General features: G+C 54.0%; 1 protein-coding gene across 5 annotated transcripts in view; it reads left to right on the top strand.

Moving 5' to 3' along the window:
- Positions 1–3,058: 3,058 nt before the first annotated feature.
- The window catches only part of ZBTB16 (zinc finger and BTB domain containing 16), a 203,118-nt gene continuing 180,469 nt past the window's right edge, over positions 3,059–25,707 (top strand). For 3 of the 5 annotated variants that reach the window (XR_010407106.1, XR_010407105.1, XM_045894992.3), the window contains exons 1-2: positions 3,718–4,043; positions 7,014–8,371. Coding sequence is in view for 3 of the 5 variants with exons in the window: in XM_045894992.3 (XP_045750948.1) it covers positions 7,104–8,371 (1,268 nt within the window). In the remaining 2 variants the exon portion in view is untranslated. Of the gene's footprint in view, positions 3,425–3,717; positions 4,044–4,656; positions 5,308–7,013; positions 8,372–25,707 lie in introns of those variants that run through there. The other 2 variants (XM_064577416.1, XM_045894994.3) reach the window with 2 other exon arrangements.

Raw genomic sequence — 25,707 nt, 5'->3', positions numbered from 1 at the left:
ATTAAAATAATTAAGGAAAAAAACGAACCAGAGAAAGCCATCCACCTACGCAGGGAGGAGAAATTTGATTTTGGTTAGTTTTTGACGTCATTTGCATCTACCTAGTAAATATCTGCAATTATGACCTTGAAGCCTTGTAAGGTCCTTTGCCTCCAGGAAAGGCCAGAGTAGGTCTGCAGTATCTTCCCCCAAGAGTCCCCAGAGGGGCAGAGAGCTGAGGGTGCCTGTGACAGCCTGGTATGTCTTCCAGTGGCAACTTGGAGTTCTCAATTGCTGAGGAGACTTTTTCCATTCAGGGGCTTCACTGTCTGCATCCCTCGGTGAAAAGGCTTTAAGGTTTTAGGATGCAAAGTAGCTGCTTCTCCCCCAGAGGTAGGAGTCCTTGATTTATTTATCATGATAGGAAAGTCTACCTTAAAATTTTACAACTATTTTCCACCTGAGGAGTCGGAACAAAATGAGTTGCAACATTTCATTAACACTCAATCAGAATACAGAATACTCAAAACACCACTGCAGCCTTCTTCCTGGACATCTGTTTGGTTGAAGTTTTATTGTAATTCAAAACTCCCTCCTCAACTTGTGCCTGTGATTTTGAAGAAGGAGGGAAGGTGACCTAAGCCTGTTTACCTGGTGGCCCCATTCAGTGGGGACCGGCTTGGTCCTCAGCTTGTAGCTCTCCCCCTCAGTGGAGTAAGAGGAGGAGGAAAATCAAAAGCCCTTGTTTTCCTTGTTCTATCTTGCTAGAGGCTGTCCCATCTAGAAGTGAAGATCATGAGCTCTGTAGCCCGAATGGTCTGATTTAAAGCCTCAGCTCTGCGGCCTTGGGCAAGGCGCTTAACCTCTCAGTTTTCTCATCTGAGAAATGGGGAAAATGATAGCATCTGCCTGAGTGGGTTGTAACAAGGATTAAATAATACAAGATAGGTAATGTGTTGAGATTCATGGTCAGTGCTCAGAATGAGTTCTTATTCCCACTGTCTCCTGCCTGTAAGATCCCTTAGACCTGACATAGCCCCCTCCTCCACAAACTCTGAAAGGCTGCTACCCGTGGAAAGGATGTGAATAAAGGAGGAGATGAGGGAATAAGAAGATTTACCGTGGAATTCTATTCAAAGGTCAATTCATCTATTCCCGTCTTTAGCATGATCTGGTAAGACTGAGGTCTCTCCTATTTTTAGACCTGTCTGAACTGATGTCCCAGTTTCCCTTACCATATCCTTCAAGTAAAAAAAAGAAAACAAAACAACAAACTACAAATACATGAAATCAGAGAGAGAGAGTTTTCTCCTGTAATTTTCCATCCTGCTTGTCTTTAGGTGCCGCCATATGAAATCTCTGACCTGGGGATTCTCATCAGCCTTCAGGGGACCCAAGGACATAGCTCTGGCTATAAACGGTGCCAGTTTTGGTGGGGGAGCTGCTGCTGCTTTATCTGGGCCCAATAAACCTTATCAAACTGCTGTGCAGCCAGCCTTCAGCGCTAAGTGGAAATGCTTGGAGCCCAATTCTGGCTCTCAGCCCACAGCCTCGCCTGCCTTCCTCCTTTTTGTTACCTTCTCCACCTCTTAAATTCAGGCATTAATCTCTCTTTAACACTTACTAACAAGGGCTGGGCTTTTTTAATGGGCAGAGTTTATGAAGCAGGGGAGATTTTCACATCGAGTGAATATGGCATGGAGTGGGTGGGGGGGAGTCTAGGGCCATGGAGGGATTGTTCTTGCTCTCCCATTGTTTCCAAGGCTTCTCTCTTTCTCTGATTTGAGGATTAATAGGAGATTAGGATCAAGGGTTAACTGTGTACTTCTCCTGCCACTGCACTTAGGAGGGGCTGGTAGGTGGATGTGGATGGCAAGGCGGCAACCTTCCTTAGGCACCGTCTCTGGGCAGAGGCTCAACAAGTTCAATGATCGTTCCTTCTCTTTCCCTGGTGAGGCACTAGGAAGGTCTTTCTTCTCTTCTTACATCCCTCTCCTCATGCTCTCCTTGCAGACCAGTGCTTTCTAAACTTCCTTTAAATGCCTTTCCTCTTGCAGATAGTGTCGACCTTAGCTAGAAAAACAGCCCATAACCGGGATCGCTCTTTATTGTTAATCAAAATGAATACCTAGGCACCAGGCTTTTCTGGGGATCGGTTAGGTGCTGCTGTATTCAGGACAACCCGAGGGTAATTGACTTGCTTCCCTTCCAAGTGTGTTTCTCTGCTCTCTTCTCCTCTCCTCTGACTCCTGCAGGGCTGAGCCCTTTTTCCCTGCTAGGAGACCGGAGCATTCTTACAAGGACGGAATTGCCTGTCCTTGGGACTGTTCCCCCTTAGCCGTTCTTGGGAGCCTGAGCACTTTGCACTGCGGCCTTCAGTGGCCCAGAGGCAGATTTTTGCATCTAGTTGGTGTCTGCCACCTTCCATGACCCTACGTTCTTGGGGCCTGACTCTAGGTCTGGGGCAGTACTGGAGACAAGCATCGGAATGTGATTGTATGTGAGTCCTGTGCAAACCTTTGACCCGCCAGTGTGTCAGGGACAGAGTGTGGGGACTCAGGTCTCCCTGACTGAACAGCCCTGCGATGCTAAGACTGTAGGACTTCCCGGGCTGACTGTCCGGAGACCCAGGGAGGGCGCTCTCCACCACCGACCTCACCACAGCGATCCCGGACCTTAGCCAGCCGCCAAGGCCGGTGCTCATCAGAGAGCTTCCTACCTCTGGTCCCCCTACCTTCGCTAAGCTCCGGGGAAAGGGGGGAGAAGGGGACTCTCCGCCGCCAGCGGAAGGGTAGGTTTCTTCTGGTTGCTCTACCCCGAGGTTGGTGATCTCAGCTCCACTCTCTACAGAGGAGCGGCCAGCGGAGAAAAGAAGGCTCTTTGGGGGGGCTCTGGAGCTTTTTCAAGCGTTCACTCGCTCCCTGAAGGCTTTGCGCTGAGCAGGACGAGGTTCTCAGGAACTGTCTCCAACCAGGTTCCCTGGCCGGGGCGGGGGTGGGGGGTGGGGGGCGGGGGGGGGGTGGTGTCAAAGCCCAGGGGATGCTCAAGACTGAGAGGAATAAAAGTTCCTCTCTCGACCTCGCCTCCGGGGATCCCCACAGCTAAAATGAGGAAGGGAGCTCCCTTCGACGACTCATCCCCGCGGACCCTCTGGCACTAGGCTCCCCAGGGCCTGCGAAATGCGCGCCCCTGGAGACTTCTTGCAATCCGGATGCCCAACACCTGGAGGCATTAGAAGGCCTGGGCTTGGGCTGAGAAAGGGACCTCCTGCAACCGATGTCGGGGTACAGGGGATGCAGCCCCGAGCCCGAAGAAAAGTGAAAGGCGAGATGACACACACACAGAATCGGGGCAAACACTGGAGCCGGGGACGAAACTCCGCGCCCGGGGCAGCAAGGAAGAAGAAAACCCCTGTCCAGAGGAAATAAAAAACCTGGGGTTGAAGGTAGGGGCTGCTCCTCGCCCCTCACCTCCATTGCCCCCACTGAGGGTTCCGAGTCCCTGGCCTCTCTCTCCGCGAGCTCCTTCTCCTTTCCCCTCCGCTGGGCCGGTGAGCGGCGGCCGCCGGCGCCCCAGCAGCAGCTAGATGTCAGGCGAAGCCCGGAGCGCGGCGCGCGGGGAGGGGAGAGGAGGGGAGGGGAGGCGGTGGAGGGGAGGGGTGGGGCGGGGAGCGCGCGCGGGCTCGGCCAGTACGGGGGTGGGGGTGGGCGGGCTGAGCCTGGGGACGGCGCGGGAGGAGGGGGGGGAGGAAGGGGGGCAGCTGTGGGCAGCGAGCCGGGCTCGGCCGCCAGCACTAAAGATGGAGAGGCGCCGGGGCCTCGCAGGGGAGGGGGCTCGGCGTTGACGTGGGACGCGGCGGAGGCGCCGCAGCCGGTGGTGATTTGCTAACCTCGCAGCAGAGAGGAGTTGAGGGCGATGAGAGCGGGTACTGCGAACTGCCGGGCGATGCCGCCGCTGCCGCCGTGATACCGAGAGCAACAGTTCCCAGCCAACACCCCTCCCCGACACAGGCACACACCCCCAAGAGGCACGCACACCCACCCCCAGCGCCCGGCTCGGCAGCGGTGAGTAGGGGGCCGGGGAGGGGCGCACCGCTCAGCCGCAGGCGCGCGCCGGGGCGCCGGGGGGCTGGAGAGGTCCGAGGGGCGCGCTCCCTTCGGCCACTCGGCCGCCGGGCTTGTGCCTTATTTTATTCGGCGTGTTCCCTTCCTGCTGCAGCAGCCGTCGCCACCGCCGGTTGGGGGTCGGCTAGGAGGGGAGCCCCGGCTGTCAGCTTGGGCGCAGCTGCCTCCCCAAGCCTTCCGCTCTAGGGCACGGTCGGGGTGAGAGGTGGGGGGCAGAGCGGTCTGCGGGGGCTGCAGGCGCGAGCGAGGGTCGGGGAACCGGAGGCTTTGTACCACCAGGGGCCGGCGGAGGAGCCGGGAGTCGGTGGGTGCTCATATGTATGCGGACCGGTGCGCGGGCGCGATAGGGTTGTGGTTTATTTGTGTTTATTCGCCGGCCGGCCGGGAAGCCAGAATCCGAGGATCCGAGGAGCGAGGATCTGGGGGCGGAGGGGAGCAGGACTCGGATTCACTTGGGTTTGCTTTCTCTTTGAAAAACGTGGTGGGCTCTTTTTTTCCTGGTTGGACTTGACCCCCCACCCGTTTTGGGGGGGGAGGGCGGCCGCGGCGGAGCTCCGGAGGGTCTCCCGGGCTCCGGGCCCTCCTCGGCTCTCGGCGGGACCGGCCGTGGCGCGGGAGCTCGCTGTGCGCTCCGGGCCGCGCTCGGTGGGTGCCCCGGCTCTGCACCTGATGCATTCGGGCTGCGTTTCCCAGCCTGGCGCGCCGGCAGCTCGCTCGCACAGCCCCTCGAACGCTCCCGCACGCGCTCGGAATGCGCACCATCTCGCCGGACCCACCGGAAGGCACAGACGCGCGGTGCGGCGATTCACGCGCCCGCTCCCCGGGACGCTCGCACCGCGCCCCGGCCCGGCACCCTGCCCGTCGCTGCCGGGGTCACGGCCCCGGGTCGGAGAGGGAGGGCCGGCAGCTCCCTTCTCGCTTTTCCTTCCACAACTCGCTGTCGGGCTTTTGTGCGGCCCCTGCACCGCGGGGCGGGTCCGCCTCCTCGCGCTCTCGCCCAGGCGTCCAGCCTGCCCGACTCTCGTCTTTCGTCCGGGTCTCTTTCGCTTTCCCTCTTCCCTGACCCGGCTCCTCTTCTCTCTGCCGTCTGGCTCCCCGGGAAAAGTTGCTTCCCCAAGTTTGCTGAAGTCGCTTCCAAGTCTCCGTGGGGGTGGCTTGGACTGGGGGCGAGTGAGAGCAAGATCGATCCCCGGAGCTCGAGCGGGTGAGCGCCGGCGTCCCCCCCCCCAACCCCCGCACCCCCCCCCCCACCGGATCCCGGGCGCGGAGCCGTGGGTGGAGGTCGGCTGCCCGAGAGCACCCTGATTTCCCGCAGGACCCAGGGCGCTTGCTTTTGGGAAGGAATTTGAGTGGCCCAGGTTCCATTCTCTCGATGGCCCCTCGTTCTCCGAAGCCCCTGGGTCTGGAGGAAAGCGCACCCACGGTGGCAAGGCGCGGATGAGTGGCAGTTCCACTCTTGACAGCCTTAGTCCCCACCCCAGGGTGGGCAGCAAAAGTGTCTTGACTAGTCGTCCTGTTAACCCTTCCTGCGTGAGATCTGTGGCTCTGGAGCCAGTAGGGCTCCTTTTGGGGGCGGAGGCAAGCGGTGTTCCCAGAGCCAGGGAGAGCCTGTGTTCTGCTGTGTTTCCAGTTCATTTCACTGCAGCGTTGGCCACAGCAAGGCAGAGGCGGGGAGGGAGGGGAGCGGCGGCTGGGGCTGGGTGATGTCTTCCTAACACTTTAAACCGGTTAGGGAGTCCCAGAGCCCTCTAACAGCGCTTTGGGAGAGGCCTTTGTCTCTCAGCCTGTTCTCTCTTCATACTGCTTTTAACACACAAACTAGCTTCTGGTGCCAGTACCTCATCTGGTGCCTCCAAGCCATGTCCGACACCAATTGCTGCTCGTGGACACAGGACCTCGGAGCCTGTGGGACACGCTTGGAGTTCATGTACTTGGCATGGGCACTGCTGGCCAGAGGGGTGCATGTTTCCTATGATCTCTTTCTCTCTAGGTCTTTCATGACTTATTCTGCATCTTACAGATCCTCTTGCCCACTGGGCACTTGTGGGCAGGACGCAGGTGTGGCATCTCCGAGAAGTATTTGCACACGTGTTAACTCTCCTTCTGGCTTCTGCGTGCACACACATGTCCGTGCACACGCAGTCCAGATTTCCGATTGCATATGCAATAGCTCTGAGGCACCTAGGGGTGGAAGTAAGCCAAACTAGTGTGAGGGTTATGTGTGTGTGTTTCCGTTGGTGCCTAAGGCCGGCGGGGGGGGGGGGGGTCAGTCCCTTGCAGCCCTGAGAAGAGGGGAAGGGCAAAGGCCTGGGAGGGCCAGAGAAGGAGAGCCCTTGCTCGTAAACTCCTGTGGGCCCCGCCTGGAGGCTGTGAGCCTCAGTAGGCTTACCTGTGCTCCTCCTGAGGCCGCAGTGAGGCAGGACGTCGAAGAACTTTGTTTAGAAGATGAGGTTTACTGCACAGGGGTTGAGAGTGAGATCCAGGGCTTTAACTGACTAAAGGAAGGGGTTAAACTCTTATTTAAAGTGCGGGCCGACACTTCTTCATAACGCATGTTGGCCTTGTTGCATGTACCGGAGCCCCCACTCTCAGACTTCCAGAAAGCCCGGGACTCACAGGCTTCACTGTAATTCCCATTTCGCTTCATCTAACAGCCATCACAGAGCAGTGAATGAAGCGTGTGTGGTGGCAGAAACTTCTCTTTACCCTCCTCATTCCTGGGCTCGTAAAGGCAGGTGTGCAGGGTTCTAGGAAACTTCCTTCTCCCCGCACCCCCGCATTAAAACCACCAAGATTGTCTCACTGGGGGGGCTATACGGGTGCTGTGTTGTTTGACTCCTTACTTTTAGGGACACTAATCTATCTTTTGTCCTCTCATCTCTTTTCCCGCCCCTCCCTTATCCCCTGTAGCCCCCTCGGTTGGTCCAGGACACCCACCCAGCCCCGCCACGCAGAGCCAGGAAGGAAAGAGAGCCTCATGCCTAAGCCGAGGGGAGCATCATGGATCTGACAAAGATGGGCATGATCCAGCTGCAGAACCCCAGCCACCCCACGGGGCTCCTGTGCAAGGCCAACCAGATGCGGCTGGCCGGCACGCTGTGTGATGTGGTCATCATGGTGGACAGCCAGGAGTTCCATGCCCACCGGACTGTGCTGGCCTGCACCAGCAAGATGTTCGAGATCCTATTCCACCGCAACAGCCAGCACTATACCCTGGACTTCCTCTCGCCAAAGACCTTCCAGCAGATTCTGGAGTACGCATACACGGCCACACTGCAAGCCAAGGCGGAGGACCTGGATGACCTGCTGTATGCAGCCGAGATCTTAGAGATTGAGTACCTGGAGGAGCAGTGCCTGAAGATCCTGGAGACCATCCAGGCCTCGGATGACAATGACACGGAGGCCACCATGGCAGATGGCGCGGCCGAGGAGGAAGAGGACCGCAAAGCTCGGTACCTCAAGAACATCTTCATCTCGAAGCATTCCAGCGAGGAGAGTGGGTATGCCGGTGTGGCCGCACAGAGCCTCCCGGGACCCGTGGTGGACCAGAGCCCTTCCGTCTCCACCTCATTCGGTCATTCAGCCATGAGTCCCACCAAGGCTGCGGTGGACAGTTTGATGACCATAGGACAGTCTCTCCTCCAGGGAACTCTTCAGCCTCCTGCGGGGCCTGAGGAGCCCACTCTGGCTGGAGGCGGGAGGCATGCTGGGGTGGCTGAGGGGAAGACGGAGATGATGCAGGTGGACGAGGTGCCCGGCCAGGACAGCCCTGGGGCCACCGAGTCCAGTACGGCGGGCGCCGTGGGGGACAAAGTTGAGGAAAGGGGCAAAGAGGGGCCCGGGACCCCGACTCGGAGCAGTGTCATCACCAGCGCTCGGGAGCTGCATTATGGGCGTGAGGAGAGCGCGGAGCCCCTGCTGCCTGCCGCCGAGGCTGGCCAGGGCCCCCCGGGCCGCCCCGAGCACCCCGCGCCCCCAGCTGAGAAACACCTGGGCGTCTATTCCGTGTTGCCTAACCACAAGGCTGACGCCGTGTTGAGCATGCCATCCTCAGTGACTTCGGGCCTCCACGTGCAGCCTGCCCTGGCTGTGTCCATGGACTTCAGCACCTACGGGGGGCTGCTGCCCCAGGGCTTCATCCAGCGGGAGCTGTTCAACAAGCTGGGGGAGCTGGCTGTGGGCATGAAGTCCGAGAGCCGGACCATCGGGGAGCAGTGCAGCGTGTGTGGGGTGGAGCTTCCCGACAACGAGGCTGTGGAGCAGCATAGGTAGGGTCCTCTCCGGCCCCGCACCCCACGCCCCGGCCCCGGCCCTCTGGCTCGGACACCTTGCTTTCATACCCAGCCACCCCCGCGCCCTGGGGCCTGGCTCCCCAGTACTCCCTGCTCTTTGTAAAGAAACCCCCGCTTTTTCTAACTCCTGGCTGGGGGGTGAGGGACATACTCTTCACATGTGGCAAGAGGGCCTGGGGTCTTTCCTAAGCATCGGGGAACTCACGGGGGCCCAGCTCTTTTCTCTCTTACTGCGTTTGGGTTCCCATTTAGTTTTTCTGCTGTTGGGTCTGGCCGCCTTTGCCTGGAGGACTCATAAACTGGAGGGAGGGAGACAAGGAGGTGGGATTGGGGAAGAGGGTCTCCTCTGGCCTGGCCGTGGCTATGTTGCTGGGTTTCAGGGAGACAGGTGCCCAGGTGCCCAGGTCCCCAGGGAGTGCTCCCCGCCAAGGCCGGCAGTGGGCAGCTCCAGAGCCCGGGAGGGGCTGATGCTGCTTTGGCCATGTGAGGAGCTGCGGGTTCCACGCGTCATTCCTGGGGAACGTTTCTCACCAGGAGTGTTGCCTCCTCTCCCTCCTCGTTCTCTGCCCCTGCAAACACATTTAGAGGGAGTTGATTTACATTCAAGGGGGAAGGACGGGTATGAGAGTCTCGATTTTGCAGCCTGCAGCCTTATTCTTATCCCATCTCTACTCACGTTGAATTAAATGCGACTTGGGGCCAGCACTGACTCCCCTCTAGCTTCTGTTTCTTTCTCTGTGAGATGAGCATTCGTTGAGCTCTTTTGGCATGCCTGGTTCAATACTGAGTGCTTTACGTGGAGTCACGTTTTTGTTAGAGCAGTCAGCTGGGCGGGGTGGGGGGTGTTCTTCTTTCTCATAGGAAGATGCTAAGACCCTTTCCCAGGGTCACATAGATGGTAAGAGACCGGGTTGGATTCAAATTCAGGTTTTAGCCTCCTGGCACTTTGCCACCTCTTGGAGTCGCTTCGTGCTGAAGAGGATCACGTCTACACAACAGAGGGTTTTGAGCATCGCTCTTCCTAAGTGGAGTGAATACGGACAGAATCTGTAGTGGGTTTGGCTTTTACTTGGATCTGTTGTAACAATATGCCCATCATTTTACCCTCTGGTCCCCGGGTCAGGTGAACGGTGTCAAGAAGGCCACTTTTGTTGTTGTCCACAATAATATCTCCACACCCTCTCGCCTGCTGTTTTGCCGATCTTGGGGGCAGTCTGCCCTTCGGAACCCTCTTCCTCCACCCTCTCCTCTGTTCTTGCTTCAGGTGCAGGAGAGGGGGCGTGAGTGAGTGGGTGTGGGGGCCGGAGAGGCATCTGGCGGTCGGCTGATCACCCCAAGCCCAGCCGGAACCTGCGCCGACACTGGCTGATCGGTGGCTCGTGAGACTGACTTTGTGGAAAGTGCAGCTGAGCTGAAAGTAGCCGAATTTTTCCGGCGGGTGCGAAAAATAACCGCCAGGGAGGTGCGTCTTCTTGATGTTTGTGCCACTCAGAAATAGACCGAGGATGTGTTTGTTTTTGCTCAAACTTTCCTAAAGAGGAAACCCCCCTCCCCAAACTTGACCAGATAGATCTGTCATCTTCTCCGGATGTGAATTCTTTCAGATACGTGCTGTGAGAAATGGGGTACGGTGGAAAGTAATTTTGTTTCTGCCTCTATAGTTGCCTCTATAGCTGGGTGGGCTACAGAACATACCACCCTCCCAGGAGGTCCAGGCTCCCATTCTGTGGGACCCTCTGTCCTCTGGGGAGAGGCGGAGGCCTGGCTGTGTTACCTTCCCTGGAGAACGGGCTGTGGGACTAGCCATGTCTCTCCATGGGAGCTTGGGATCGTTATATAACCTTTCTGAGCTTTGTTTTACTCTTTTTAAAGTGGAGATGGGGCCCCTGCGTGGTTCAGTGGGTTAAGCATCCGACTCTTGCTCTCAGCTCAGGTCTTGATCTCAGGGTTGTGAGTTCAAGTCCCGTGTTGGGCTCCATGCTGGGTGTGGAGCCTACTTAAAAAAAATTAAAATGGAGATGGTCTCTGGAGCGTGGTGCTGAATTGGTGCAGTAACATCCAGAAACCCCTAGGGCAGCGAGTGAGTGGCACATAGTAAGCATGCAGATGACGACGGACCCTTCGGTCCCCTATTCTGTTCAGGTCTCCGTGTTGCCTCCTTTGACGCTGAATTCTAGAGTGTAGTGTCCACAGCGCTGCCTTCCCGCCGGGCCCTGCTGGTCATGAGGTGGTGCGGAGAATGGCCCTGTCCCTGTGAGCTTATGATGGGGAGGCCCTGGTCCAGGGATCCTTGGCTGTGGGCTGCTGACCTGGCAAATGTGCTTTTGACTGAGGGTGGGAAGTAAGCTGCTGCAGCCCAAGAGACTAGAGCTGAGGGCAGGGCCTCAGGTGGGAAGCTGCGGGGACTGAAGAAGTCAAGGAAGGGAGAAGATGTTCCTGTGGCTGCCTCCTGGTCAGATGCACTTTGCGGGAGGCTTTTTCTCTCTCCCTCAAAACTCTCCGATTAAGGTGCCACTTGCCTAATTCCTGCTCTTCTCTGTACCTCCCCGCACATCACAACCACCAGTACAAGCAATAGGGCAAGACCAAACAGTCAGAGGGGGGATTTTGGCGTCCGGATGTTGTGCAATTGGGTGTAAACAGAGCAGCGATGAACGTGAGAAAACAACAAGCTACAGGTTTCGTTTTATTTTACTTTTAAGCCACAGACTAAAGCGTTGCTGAGTGAAGTCCCCCACGGTTCTTGTTGCCCGGGTCCTTGAGGAATAGAAGGGCATGGAGAGGAGAGAGGGGGAGAGGTCAGGGAAGCGGCTCCGGAGGGAGGGTTCGGTCTGGATCCCGTCACTATGTCGCCTCAGTCCCAGGCTGGCGAGAGAGAGCTGGAGCCACGGACAGAAGAGAAGAGCGAGGTGGTGGTCCCCGCAGTGCTGGGCGAGAACATACAGGCAGCATCACCTGGAGTCAGGGACCCATGGAAAGACAGGGCAGGGCTCCTTGGGCAAATTAAATGGGGCTCACTTACCTGAAGGATCCAGAAGGTCAGCAGACCCGAAAGACCAGCAGCATTCTCTAGGCAGGTGAGGAGCAAGCTCTGGGTGCCACAACCTTTTCTAGGACAGTATCTGAGGGAGGGAGGGTCCCAGCAGGTTTCTGGAGGATTGGACTCTCCTTCTCTAGGTTCATCTCTCTTTTCTCTCTCTGTCTCTGGAAGGCTGGAGCTGTTCTGCATGTAGGCTTATCTGGATCTGATAAGCTAGGGATGAGCTGGGGACCAGCTCACCTGAGCCCGCTGCAACTTCTCCTTCTCAGAGTTACACACAGGTTGCTAAGATTACAGCTGACGGTGTGGTTGACTTAGGTGTGAACACAGTCCTCATTCCTAGCCCCCAGTCTCCCCAGGCTCAGACAGCCTGGTAGGAATGTGTTTCTGAATTGCGTGCTGCAGAATCAGAGCCGGGTCTTGTTTCCCCGGGGGCCTCTGGATCTTCTCCAGCAGACCCTTGGACGGGCTACAGTGTGAATCCTGTGTGCACACAGTAGGAACTCTTGCTGGGCTCCTGAAGGGATGCTCGGGAAACAAGGAATGATCTCAGCCAGCTCCCCGGACCCACGTGTGCAGCCCTTCCCAGAGGCTTCTTGGGGCCAGCTCTAGGGTGCGTGAACCACATAGCTGAGATGACAGATTTCTGCCTGGCTCTTCGCCTTGGTCTCTCAGGTGGCCAGCTGCTCTGTTTTCAGTGGTTGACCATGTAGAGGGGCAGCAGCTGTTGACCTTGGTTTCGGCCACTTTGGGGAGCTTAGCTGTTGCCCTTACTCTCAGTTGCCTTTCATCGTTCTGCCGGCTTTAGACACCTCTGAGGTCAAACCCAGCTCTGCTGGGAAAGAGTGTAGAAAGGACAGCCAACAGCAGTAATATTAACAGTGCCTTTGATCAGTGGTAGCACTTTCTTCTTTGCCGGGCTCTTTTCAGGACTTTGTCTCTCTCTGCCCCACAGCCTCCCCTACGTGGGTTCGGCTCCATCATCCTCTATCTGTGAATATGAAGTCTGAAAAGCTCTGAAAGCGAAAAGGTTCTGTGCAACTCGTTTAGAGGCAAAACCTGATCTGAACTGATGGGAGGCTATATTTATCCCACCTATTTTGAATATTCATATGTTTTGCTGCAAAAATATTAATGTGTTTGATTACAGAGTGCTTCTCTAGACTCCTTCGGGACTGGCAAACACTTGTGGGCCCCATAGTAGCTTTCTAAAATCCGGACAGTTTGGCTTTCTGAAGTACCGGCAGGTTTTGGATCAGGGATTGTGGACCTTTTTCAGCCCCACCTTGCCGACGAGGAAAAGGAGCTCTGGAGCCCGTAAGTGACTTGTCCAAGGTCACATAGCTATAAATGGATAGGGTCAGGAGCTCAGCTTCCCTTCCGATGCCCAGTCCTGAGTACCCTGAGCCAGGCCATATAAGCACATGGACACTGCCGTTCTGGGGCGGGTCCATCTGACCTAGTCTTTGGGTGCCAACACCGTCCCTCAGATACCACCGTTGGAGGCCACAGCTATCTTCCTTGACGTCAATCCTAAAGGTCAGGTGGAGCTCGACTTCTCCGAGTAGCTATTTGTGGCTGTTCTGTCATTCACAGATTTGCCCAAATCCTTTCTGAATCCATTTCTATTTCCAGGAAGTGTGCTTTTGGGGGTGATGAATGACTTACGTTTATCACCTCCCGGACTCCTGGAAATCTGCCTTTTGGAGAGGTCGTTAGTTGGGTAGTTGGGAAGATGGCAGGAGGCTTGGTGGTGTATGCTGTGCCCAGCTGGGGTGGAGGCCAGGCCTCTAGACTCTGCTGCATGGTTTTTAGCCCCATGACCTTTGTTGGGCTCTTTTCCCTTCTGAGCTTAATTCCTTCGTTTGTAAAACGAGGTGCTTGGATGAGCTGTTTCTGGGTTGAGTTCTTTAAGAAGTTCCCTTAACCCCTTGTGCACGTACTTACATCTTCATGAGGTCCTTTTGGCTACTTGCGTTTTGCTCTGTCTTGGATTGGCAGTCAGCCAGCTGGAATAGGGGTCCCTCTGATTTGTTCCTGTCTGTTCCCACTTCATTTTTTAATACTCACAAAGTCAGCTGGGCTCTAGGCTGAACTCTGGGACATTTTGAAGATGATTTCTTTTATTTTCTTTCCAGTGGAGGGAAGTGGCCTGTTCTTTCATCTCAGTGAGAAAAGTCCCATTTTAATTTGCTGTCACTATTGGATGGAGCTGCTAATTGCTGGAGGGGAGAGGAAGCAAGAACGCCTCAGCTCAGCGACACGTTCGCCTCCTGCTTGTTCTAGGAACTCTATTTATGAATCTTTAAAATAGTGATTATCCTAAACTGTTAAAATCAAACTCCATTCACAACTCTTTCATTTCTTGCTAATTCAGGGGAAAAACATTTCCAATCACTTTAATTTTTTTTAAATTAATGACTTTAAAACAAGTCCAGCTGAGAGACTTAAGAATCTTGCTAAATGAACACAGGCCCTTGGAGGGTTCCTGAATTTTCCTTGGTAACAGAAGATTTTTTTTTTTAAAGATTGTATTTATTTATTTGGCAGAGAGAGAGAGAGCATAAGCAGGGGGAGCAGCAGAGGGAGAGGGAGAAGCATGCTCCCCGCTGAGCAGGGAGCCCGATGCGGGGCTCGATCCCAGGACCCTGGGATCATGACCTGAACCGAAGGCAGACGCTTAGCCGACTGAGCCAGCCAGGCACCCCAACAGAAGGTTTTCTTAAAGGTTCTGTTTCGGTGGCATTAGGTGAAAGCCCTGGCTTGATGGCAGTTATTCTGGTAGAAAGAAAAATTCACCGAGGCATCCCCACCGCCCCACCTCTGATGTTTTCCGTGTAGTAAACGTGCATTTTGAGCAAATTCGACTCTCTGGACCAGAATCCTGATTTTACCACTTACCAGTGACTGTGACTGTGTTTGTGTTTCTTAACCTCTCTGTGCCTGTTTGTTCCTTGGAAAAATGGGCATAATAACAGTACCTACCCACCGGGTTGTTACAAGGGTTCATTAGCAAATGTTTGTCAAGTGCAAGGAATGGTGGCATCGAGTAAATGCTCCGTGTGTATTCGCTATTGTATTTTTATGGCTCTTGTGAAATGGTCCACTGGCTGTGCAGGGTAAGAAATGCATTCCTGTTGGTCCGGTGGGGCCTGCTTTCCCCCAGAGGTGTTAGTTTATATGGGCGGCATGTGGGGCCGATACACCCTAAGCACCTGCATTCCCCCCAACCCCCCAGAAGCTGATCTCTTGTACCCTGGTGGCCAGGGTACTCTTTGTCCCATTGACCCGCAGCCTGATGAGTCATTCCAGTTCTCATTTAAATTTAGCTGGGCAGCACTCCACCATCATCAGTTCCAAATGCCGAGCAGGCTCACCCAGTGTCCAATAGCCCGCGCCTGTGGCCAGGCGAGCAAATCACTGTGGTCGACGCAGAGATGAGGAGCACAAAGCCCAGCTTACGGAGGGAAGTCTGGGCTTGAGGTGGGTGGGCATTCCAGGGCTCCTTCCCTGTCCTGCCTCCCCGCTGCTAATGGTGGATTTGCAAACAGCATTCTCAGTGCTTGGTACATTATTGGTTCCGTGCTAAGTACGTTCAGAGTCGGGCTGTCCTCACATGCTCTGGCCACCCTGTAAGGGGGATACTAGTCGCAAATTCCCTGATGGGCAGAGGGAAGCATGAGAGGTTACCAGACTTGTCCACAGTAAGACTGTGAAGGGGGTTGCTGGGGTTTGTGCTCAGGTCTTCCGGCCCCATATTCACTGTGTTTTCCATAATGCCCTGTTTGGACCTTCGGGCCCGGATGGAATCATAAGGGAAGGGGACATACAGGAAGGACCAGCTCCGTGTTTCCTGCAGCTGGTGGCCAGGAGGCTCATCGCTTGGTCACCTCTGGCCTTCGGATCTCCTCCGGTGGCTCGAGAGGAGGAGAGTAGGGGAGAGGGCTGCTTACTTCAGAGGGTTCAGGTTTTTGGGGTCAGGGTCACAGAAATCCCGGGAGCACAGCATCATCCCGCATCATCTCTGACCGGCTCAGAGAGACCAGCTTCTAGCGATAGGGGCCTTTTATGCTGACTCAAAAAAGAAAAACAAACAAACAAAAAACAGAAAAAGAGAGAAAAAGAAACCCACTTACAAAAATAAAAATCTCTTGCTGTTAATTTCATGCCAGCATAATCAGAAATCCCCCTTTCTACTGTCTCCCCTTAAAAGCCCCGGTGTCCTTATTATGCTGGTTCAGTCTGGAAAAACCATGGTTGGGTTTTGCCTACGTGAGGCTTATCTCTGCAGCTGCAAGCAGGGGATCCAGTACTTTATTGTCAGGACGGAAACTTTGGCTGAAAACTCGCCAAAACCTGCTCATTTCTCAGTTCCCAGCTCACGTTCGACTCTGTCCTCAAGCCCTGATTTCCTTCAGCAGGAAAGGATTGCGTTCAGCTTTGCAGTAGGAAGAAGCCGAGTTAGACGGCATGAAGAACTTCCTGAGACCGTGGGGACCTCCCTGGCAAAGTGATCAGGAGACTCAGTCACAGAACTTTCGATGAAGAGGAGAAATTGCAGGGCCAGTTGGAAGCGGTTTTTAGCGTTCTCCCCTCTTTGGGGCCATTTTTATTTACGTCCTGTGAAAGTTTATTTATTTATTTATTTAAGTCATCTCTGCACCCAGCGTGGGGCTTGAACTCAAGATCCCGAGATCAAGAGTCGCACGCGCTTCTGACTGACTGAGCCGGCCGGGCGCCCCCTTGGGCCGTGTGGACTCCCCAGAAATGTTAAGTAAGGATTTGGACACGGACACAAACCACCACCACCAGGCGTGTCAGGAGCAAGACAGACCGCCAGACCGTTGTTTTTGTAGGGGCGAGGTGTGCAGGGCAGGGGCGCAAAGACTGATGTCAGACAGACGTGGGTGTGACTGTGGGCGCCCCGTTGTGAATCTGGGCGGATGCCTCCGCCTGTCCGACTCGTTGGGTGCCTCTCCTGCGAAGGGAGCTTAGCCCCTCACCTCTCCATGTGGTTTTAAACAAGTTAAATGAGGTAGCAGGTCACCTAAAGCCCACAGCAGGGACTCACACGTGAGGCCGCCTCCCTGCTTCCCGCTTCTCTTGCGACCCCAGCCTGACAAGGGGGCCGCTCGCTCGCTCGCTGAGCCCCCTGCCACCCTTGCCCGGTGTCGGTCTCTAAGTGGATTAGCCGAGCGTTGTGATCTTAATGCCATTAGGCCTGTTGGCACAACGCTCTTTGCCATGGTGAGAAGCAGATGTGGCCGGCCGTAATGGCCCTCGGTGATCCATCGGGCCCGGAGTGCTGGGGGAGACATTCTTAGTGTTGATTTGGGGGAGTCTTTTATGGTAGTTAGGGGAAATGCAGAGGGATTGTTTGAAATGTATTTATTTAAGCCGTTCGGCGGGTTAGATGCTCTCGGGGTCTACCGTGGCTAACCTCTCCCCCCCAGCGCCCCCCATCCTCTCTTTAAATAAGGTCCCCTCCCCAACCCCGAAGCCCAGGCCTGATTACTTCCAGAGTCGGAGAGACAACTTAGCAGGCTCTTGTTTCTTGCCGATGTACCTTATTAGTAGCACCTGGCATCATAACCCGCTAATGGGAACCAGCGCCCTCCTCCTGCGTGGCCAGGGACAAGTAGCCTTGTCAGCCTGAGCTCGCCGTGCGAGGAAGTTCCCATTAGCTTTATGGTCAGGAGAACTTGTCCTGTTCAGGAAATGAATGTTGCCTCTAAAGGTCCGCGGCCCTGACCCTGGCGGGGTAACCTGTGCGGGCTGCTCAGGATGCTTGGGATTTCAGCCCCTCTCTGGTTCTTGTCATATGTAAAGAGGGAATCATTGTGGTATGTTGCAGCCTTGAACTTTTGATTTATTCAGTGAGGATGACTTAACTGTTTCTGTGCCTGGATGGCTGGCGGGTGGTGGCAGAGCTGAGCCTGTGTGTGCCTAGATGTGTGTGTGTGTGTGTGTGTGTGTGTAGTCTGGGGGTGGGGGGAGCAGAGACCCCCACATGCCAACAGGGGCTGTCTGTCTCCGGGATGAGGGGGTGGGTTTTGGGGATGATTATTTGCTGGGCTGTTTGCATTCCTGCAGTGTCAGAAGTTTCTGGAATCCTTGGCCGCAGAATGGTGGGCAGCTGGGAACCTGGGTTTGAATTCATCCTCGGCCTCTTAGAAGCTTCGTGGCTCGGGCAAGATACCTAACCGCCGGCTTCCTCCTCTCTGGGAGGAAGTTCTAACGTGCTGTGGTGATATTAGCCATAGGAGGATGCATTCGGAATATAGAGCCCGGGGCAGGCACGTGGCGTGGTCTGCGGCCCTCACTGACAGGAGGTGTCTCTTTCTTTCTCATCGTAATATTATTCTAAGAAATTTTGGAAAGAATGGCCTAGTCCTTTTTCTCCATTTAATGTATCAAGACTTTCTTCCTCATCAGAGCCTTGGAATCAAAGAAAAGCTACTTAGTTGTCCCTGCTTCTTCTTCTGCTTGCGAGTCGTGTTTGTAAATGGGATTTTTTTGCGAGAAGAGCAGCGTTTGACCTCGTTCTGGGGGGAAGCTTTGGCCCGACTCTTTGAGAAGCGAGGTTTGTGAGCTGTCTGCCTGCTGCCGAGCGAAAGGCCCCTGGTGACAAAGGAGCGAACTACACTGGGAGGCGTGGCCTGGGGAGTCTGGCCCCCCGAAGATGATGGGCCTGGGGGGGGTGCAGGGAAGGGGTTTGGAGATGATGCCTCCTTCTGGAACTTTAAAGCGAATTGGTCCATCTATCTCTGACATCACTGACAACAGTTCAAGGAAAAATAAAAATAAGTTCTTGTCCAGTCGGCGGGCCGGGTGCAGAGAGAAGGGACAGGAGTGGTCAGTGCGTCGAGGCAGCTGACCTGGAGTTTTGGAGACGGGACAGTGGCCCATTTCCTCATGCCCACAAGTTCTCCCCTCCACCCTCTCCATGAGAAACTGTGCCCATGTCAAATGAATCGTGGTCTCTAACCCCTCTTGGAGCAGGTGGAAGCCGCTTCGGAAGCATTCGGTGCAGAAGTTAAATCGTGACAGTTGTCCCCTAAATGCTCTGCTAAATTAAGGATCTGCTAACATTTGCGAGTCTACCTCCCTACATACCCCCACCCCCGTCCCCTTGGCAGAAGGGATGAAGATGGGACCTAAAAACAATGTGAAGCGCTGCTAAATCGAGTGACTCTAAAAACATTTTTCTTCCCTTGACGTTGAGCGTGGAAAACCAGGGCTGGACTTGTAAAACGCCGCAGACCCATTTGGGCCCCGCGTGCCTGGCCCCTTTCCTCAATTTCTAGCGCAGTGGTTTTTACTGCCACCTCTCCCCCTCCTTCCCCCCTTCATAATTATCCACTATTTTACTTCTTGTGTCCTGACAGCCACAAGAGTGGCTTTTGTTTTTTGAGCTGGGTAGCTGCTAAGTATTCCCCAGCAGCCAGATTCAATGGCTCGGGGGCTAGCGGGGATAGGCCCAACCTTGGCATCCCCCGTTGCAAAAGTGAAAAATATTTCTGTTTGCAGTTAATTTTAGTGGCAAGCAGATCATGTTAACTGGATGTAATTGCTTCCAGATATGGCCGAGGGTTTTGTGTGTTGAGATGAAGGGTCTGGTAAGTGCTCACTTCCTGTGTAAATTAGGCTCTTCCATTCAGTCTTTCATTCTGGCCAGCCCTGGATTCTGTCATTCTCCCGTTTCCACCCCCCTCCCCTCCCCAGCCTGCAGCCTGGTGTGAGAAGCCGCTAGCTCTGTCCCCCTGAATGCAAGGCTTTTGTCACTTGGAACCAGTCACCTCTTGGTTCTTGATGTGAGTTCGCCCTTCAAATAATGGGAAAGGTTTGAAAAGATGCCACCTGGCCCCGCTTCTTGCCATGCAGAGACAGATCTGCAGAGCCCAGGGGGAGGGATCCTCTCCTGGTCATGCGGCTTGTGTCTTGGGACCCGGAACTCCTGGTTTTCTGTGGATTTTTTTTTTCCTCCACCCTCTGACCCCCCTCCCACCTTGGAGAATACCATTCTCTCCCTTTCTGAACAGAGCTAATTCCGATGGAAGTGAAATCCTAGAAAAATGAAGTGTCTGTGGCAAGGAGGCGAAGGCCATGGTCACAGAAAGTTCTGTTAGAAAGACAGGAAGCCACCGCCCTTCTTGGCCAAGCAGGTTGGACACCCCCCCCCCCCCGCACACCTGCCCCTCCCTGCAAGAAAGCGAGAGGAGAATCCATCCAGAGAACCTTCTCCGAGCTCCTGCGGTTTCCAGGGTTGGAACCTAGGTAAAGCCTTAAGATTCATGTTCTCCTGGGCGCCTGGGTGGCTCAGTTGGTTAAGCGACTGCCTTCGGCTCAGGTCATGATCCTGGAGTCCCGGGATCGAGTCCCGCATCGGGCTCCCTGCTCGGCGGGGAGTCTGCTTCTCCCTCTGACCCTCCCCTCTCTCATGCTCTCGCTCTACCTCATTCTCTCTCTCAAATAAATAAATAAAAAATCTTTAAAAAAAAAAAAGATTCATGTTCTCCTAAATTCCGATTTTGTCTTGTGGCCAGTCCCACATTCTTAGTGCTATTTGCATAAGAGGTTGCTGTTTATCTCCCTGTATCAACTCCACTGATAACCCCTGTGGTCTGTTTAACAATATATGAGGAGTAGATTACTTGATAAATGCCAGTTTTCCCAATAGGCAAAGATAAAGTGTCGGGGTCAGGGTGAGGGGTGGTGTGTGAGGGAGGGACCAGGTGGGGAGCCCAGACCCTCTTTCAGATCGGGATGGAGATGTGTAAAAGCACCTGATGGAAGGCAGCTGCATGTATCACGTGGTCTGCCGACTTCCTGCCCTCACCTGCTTTCCTCCTCCTTCATGTGGACGCACAGGGTCTCTGAGAACATTCCATCGACTGTGCTGCTGGTGCCCGTGTTAATGCAGGAGGGAAAATGGTGTAGGTAATTTTTGCTCCTGTGGTTCGTAGCCTTTCCTCCCTTAACCCTTTCTCCTTTCCACATGTTGTTGGCTGCTGAGTACTTTTTGCTCGCTGACAATGTAAATCTGAAATCTTCAGTGGGTGGATTTTTCCCACCTGCCCTGCCTTTGCTTCTTCAAGCCAGGTGCTCGGTTCTGGAAGAGGCTGGGTGAAAAGCAAACTTCTGACCCCATCACCTAGTCAATAAGCTGTCTGAGAATCAAACAAAAGAGTTTGGACTGGCTGGTAAAGCTAGGAACCCTACTGATAGCTTTGTTTTGATGTCCTTGCAATGTTTGCAGATCGAGGAGGGGGCTGTTCAGAGCAGGGGGCGTCTGCTGGGACAGACATACCGGGAAGTTGAAACGCCTAGCGCAAAGTCCGTGAGGGGCTGAAGATAGTGAACTAGAGCCCAGGAATTAGGGGGCATGGGGTGGGGGGTTTCCTTACTCAGGGAAGAAGCTTTCTGGGAGGTGGCTGGAGGTGGTGTTTTCTCGGGACATTGTGGAAGGACGGTTAGATAGAGGCTTGAGAGTGAGGTATCCTGGATGAGAACCCAGGCTCCAGAATTTACTGTGTGCCTTGACCAAGTTACTTAGCCTTCTGAGTCCCCTTTTCCTCGTTCTGTAAAAAAGCGAGACCAACACCTTTAAGGTGGTTATGTGGATAAAATGTGTCAAGTGCACAGCACTGTGCAGGTGCTTTGTAAATGGGCACCATTGTGCTGTAGAACTCGGCCCTTCGCAGCCTGCTGTTTTGGTCCAGACGAGAAACTCTGGAAGGAACCAGTGAAATCTTTTGTTTGGGTCACTGCTGCACTGATGATCGTACTAACCCTGTGCCAGCAGCCTACAGACCAGATCATGGGTGAATGATGCAGGTGCATTATGAATCCAAAGGTCTCCATTTGTGAAGTGCTACTGCTCTCCTGAAGAAGCCTACATATCTAATAAGCGATCACGCAATCCCGTGATGTGGCCACAGCACCAAACTCTTTGGAAATCTTCCTTTGGAACCCTTTCCAAGGTCTGTGCCATATTCTCTTGCCTTGTCCTTTGGGCAAGTAGATTTGACTTTCGGAAATGGTCAAAATAATTTGATGACCAATCCGGTGAATATAGTTGAGTGATGACATTGGATGACTGTGTCTGATTCCAAAGGTAGATTCTGGAAAGAATGTGCCAAGAGAGCTTGTCAGCTCAGCCCCTGGGTGAATGTTGGCCTCACTTCTTAGGTGGGAGCTGAAGGAGGCCAAGGAGCTAGTGATTTCCGGCTGCCACCACCGATTGCCTCGGCCTGGAGCAGATCCTCTTATTGCTGTGGTGTTTCTGCATTTGTGGTTGGACCTCCAGTGAGTTTGGGGTCCCAAGAGGCACTTCTCTCATTAAGAAAATCTACCACCACCAGGAGATGTAGCTTGGGGTCAGAAAGAATGCACTGATTTTTGACACTCTAAGGGAGTAGGCATGGAGGCATGGCGGCCTGAGTGTGCACCCGACCTGTTTTCTTGGGAAGGCTCCGGAAGGTTGAAGGAGCTTATGCGGTAAACCCCGGCGCAGCCCTGGCCCATCCTCAGCATGTAACAGTCTTACGTGCCCTGAATGCCCGAGAGCGGAGGGGCGCGTTTCCTGTTCCTGTCATGAGGGCCACGGCTGGGCGCTCAGGGGAGCTCACACTCACCTTGGGATTGTCTGTGGGACCTGGGTCTTTTGTGACCTGACTGTGCAGAGGCCTAGTGTTCAGTCCTTCAGCCGCTCCCTCTCTCTCTGCATTATTTATAGTAAACCATATTAGAACAGTGTGTGAAAGAGGAAGGATGAGTCATCCCCATTGAAACCGTTGACGACATAAATGAAAGCAAAATGCTTACTATGTGTTTTGCACAGTATTTAAGGCCAGGTTGTGCTAATTTGAACACTCCCAGACTGGATCTGTGAAAGTATACATATGTGGGAAAAAATTCAGGTTTCACTGGAAGTTATTTATTGACCATCCATTTCAGTGTCTGCTTTCTCCTTTTATTTACTTCAGATCCCTATTCAAATCATGGCTGTCATCCTTCCTAAGGAGGGCGAATGACTGGTTGAGTCAATGGTTTCTTTTTTTCTTTTTGAGGGTTGAGGAATAGTGTAAGGGGGTGTTTGAGTGTCCCTTTCTTCATCCTTCTTGCCACCTGTTGAGGAAGGTACTCTTAGCGCTCCACCTGCCATACAGGTGTGGGTCCTCAAGGTGACCAAGGATCATAGAATTATGTTAGAGCTGGAAGGGCTCATGAAATCATTTATGACAACATGCTCATTTAGGGCAGAAAAAGTGGAGGTCCAGAGAGGCTCTGTGATTTGTCCAAGGCCACACAGGCGGCTTGTGTCAAAACCAGGAGTGGAAGCCATGTCTTTCATTCCTTGCCTCCTTTGATCCTTCCTTCATCACAGATTTGTATACAGCTGCCTGGTCTGCTCCCTGTTTCCACCAAGGAGGAGGTAAGAATAGGATCTGACTTGAGAGTAGTTTCAATATTTGGGTATGAGGGGTGCTGGGTGGATTTTGGCCTGGTGACTTGTCTCTTACTCATTAATCTCTTTGCTGCTCAGCTGAGTAGATTAATATACATTGAGTCCTTTAGATTTATAGGTGATGCACTGTGCTAGGGTTTTTTTTTTTAATTTTTTTTGAGATCTTATTTATTTGAGGGAGAGAAAGAGCGAGCACAAGCAGGGGGAATGGCAGAGAGGGAGAAGCAGAGTCCATGCTGAGCAGGGAGCTTAATGTGGGGCTCCATCCCCGGGACCCCGGGATCATGACCTGAGCCGAAGGCAGATGCTTAACCGACTGAGCCACCCAGGTGCCCCAGAGTGTTCGGGGTTTTAAGATACAAAGATTAATAAGATATGGGACTTCCTCTTGAGGAGTTTATAATTTGAGCAGAGGAGTTATAATACTTTACATGTGTATGTGTGTGTATGACAGAAAGTAGGAAGTGGAAAGATTATATAGCTACCTAGAAAAAGCACGAGGAAATTTAGAGATGAAATGCCTTCCACCTGGAGGGATTCACTTACGGTGCGCTGGGCACTAGACTCGGCCCTGGGAATTCCATGATGAGCAGCCGCTGTCCTTGTGCGCTTTCCTAATGGGGGAGAGCCACGTAGCTGGCAATCTTGTGAAAAGCTATGAAATTGCAATTGTGATAAGTGCTCAGATTCCTGATAAAGTAACTTCCTTTGGCTGGAAGGAGGGCGATTGTACTGGAATGGTAGGTTGGGGTCATACAGAGGGGCCGTGAATGCCAGGCTGGGGAAGGGAGAAGGGACAGAGCACGGAAGAGTGGAGAGAGCACAGGCAGACCCGGGTGCAGATTGTCCCCATGCCACGCGCACCCCGTGTGATCTTGGCCACGCGCTGAAAGCACTGCGAACCGGGGTCTTCTCGTCCCTCCAGTGGGGCTGTTGTGGGGGACAGCGTGTGGGCTAGTCTGAGGATTTCAGATAATGCATTGAACACATCCTGCACAGTGCCTGGAACAGGGTAGTTGCTCAATGAAGGTAGCGGTTAGTTTTGGGACTTTATTCTGGGGCAGTTGGGAGCCCAGGAAGGCATTTGAGGAAGAGCATGGCATGGTATGGGCCATGAACCCAGATTCCGCTGCCCTAGCTCCTTGCCTGCCTTCCACAGCGTGCCCGGAAGGGAACTCGGAGAGTGATCCACGTGTCCTGTGCCCCCGTCTCGCACCTGGCACTCCACCCAGATGTGATGAAATGACCTGAAATGCACCCCTGCCACCTCTCCTGGTTGGTCGGAGGGCCTGGGAGAGGGAGGTGGACTGAGGGGGGCCTTCAGCTGTCACGGTCAAAGGAAGTGACACCGTGAAGTTGGCCAGCCGGACTGTTATCCGTCTCTCTCCAACTCTCTTTTAACAGCAGCCCGAATGTGTGAACCCCGGCTAACCGTCCCGGCCCCCTCTTGCGTCTCCGATAGCAAGCAGGGAGACGGCTATCTCCCTCGGGCCAGTCTCGGCTGTGGTTGTCACACTACGCAATGTCTGCAAACTGACAGTGGCGAGGGACAGATAAGGACTGGCGTTGTGTAATGAGGGGCACGGTCTGTTTGCCCGAGTGGCTCCTGGCCCCTGGTTAACTGCTAACCTCAACGGAGCGGTGGGCCCTTGCTTGGAAGGGCCGTTCCAGGGCCCCTCGCTGGTTCCACGGATGCCTTTTTGTGGTTGGATAAAGGAAGCTCATGTAGGCCGCCCACAGCGCAGACACGGGCCTGGGCTACGGGTGCTTGGTGGTTTTGTTTTTCTCTTTGTCTTTCTTAAAAAAAAGAGAAGCTGAAAGGGGGACAGTCTCGCTTGGCACCTACCCTGTAACCCAAAACAGCATAAAACAAACAGTTCCTAAATGTAAGTTAAAATGCACCAGGTGGTAGAGATGCCCTCCTTACTGCTACCCAGAGGCCAGAGCTTAAAGAGGTTGGTCTTGGGGACTCTGGGTCTGGCCTGGAAGCTCCTGTCTTGGAACCTCAACCCCACACCAGCTCTCTTAATATCCCAGTCCCTGGCTGGGTGCAGTGGTGGAAATACCTACTTTGTTTACCTTCTCCTTTCCACCTTCCCCAGATGCTCACTGTCCTTTCAGGATGAATAGGTAAGCCACAGCACATGCTCCCTCCATGTCAGGGGCAACAGAACCCAGTGCCCTGGCTTCCGGTGTTGCCCTGTCCCAGTGGGGGATGGGCTGGAGGGGACTTGGAGGCCAGCCCCCATTCCGAGGCTCTCGTGGGCTCTGTGCTTCCTTGCCTGTCCTCGGACCCTCCAGGAGAGGGATGTCACTGTTCGCTGAGCAGCTGGTTCCATTTCCAGAGAGTGCTTAGGGTCCCCCAGTAATCCTGCTCTCTGTGGTCACAGACACTCTGCCCCATAGTCCTCCAGATACTTGTAAGGTCGATACAGGTCTTCCCTAATTAGCCAGTGGTTTTCCCTCTACCACGATTTCAGTCCCTCCCACCATTCTCACACTCCTCTTTCAGATACTTCCAGATTTGTAAATTTCACATCCCTGTTTGATCACATCAGGGCAATTATATGTAGGGACATAACTAAGTGGGTTTGACCAATCTGGAGAAGAACCAGAATTTCACCTCTATCGTTCAAGATGTTACACCTTTATTGATATATCTTCTGAGTGTTTCCCTTCTGCGTTTCCCTTGTGTGCTCTTGAGGTTATTTCCCTTGTTCTTAGCTGTCTGCTCCCAGAGATTGCAGTGATTTCTTTTTGGTGGGGGGCAGCGGGGGGAACCTGGAGGCGTGACAGGAATCA

This window comes from Mirounga angustirostris, unplaced genomic scaffold, assembly GCF_029215605.1.
Source record: "Mirounga angustirostris isolate CCGP_5_RB_7025 unplaced genomic scaffold, mMirAng1.0.hap1 SCAF_13, whole genome shotgun sequence".
Classification (NCBI taxonomy): domain Eukaryota; kingdom Metazoa; phylum Chordata; class Mammalia; order Carnivora; family Phocidae; genus Mirounga; species Mirounga angustirostris.
Note: the sequence above shows the minus strand (reverse complement) of the source record. Positions and strands in the feature narration are given on the sequence as shown.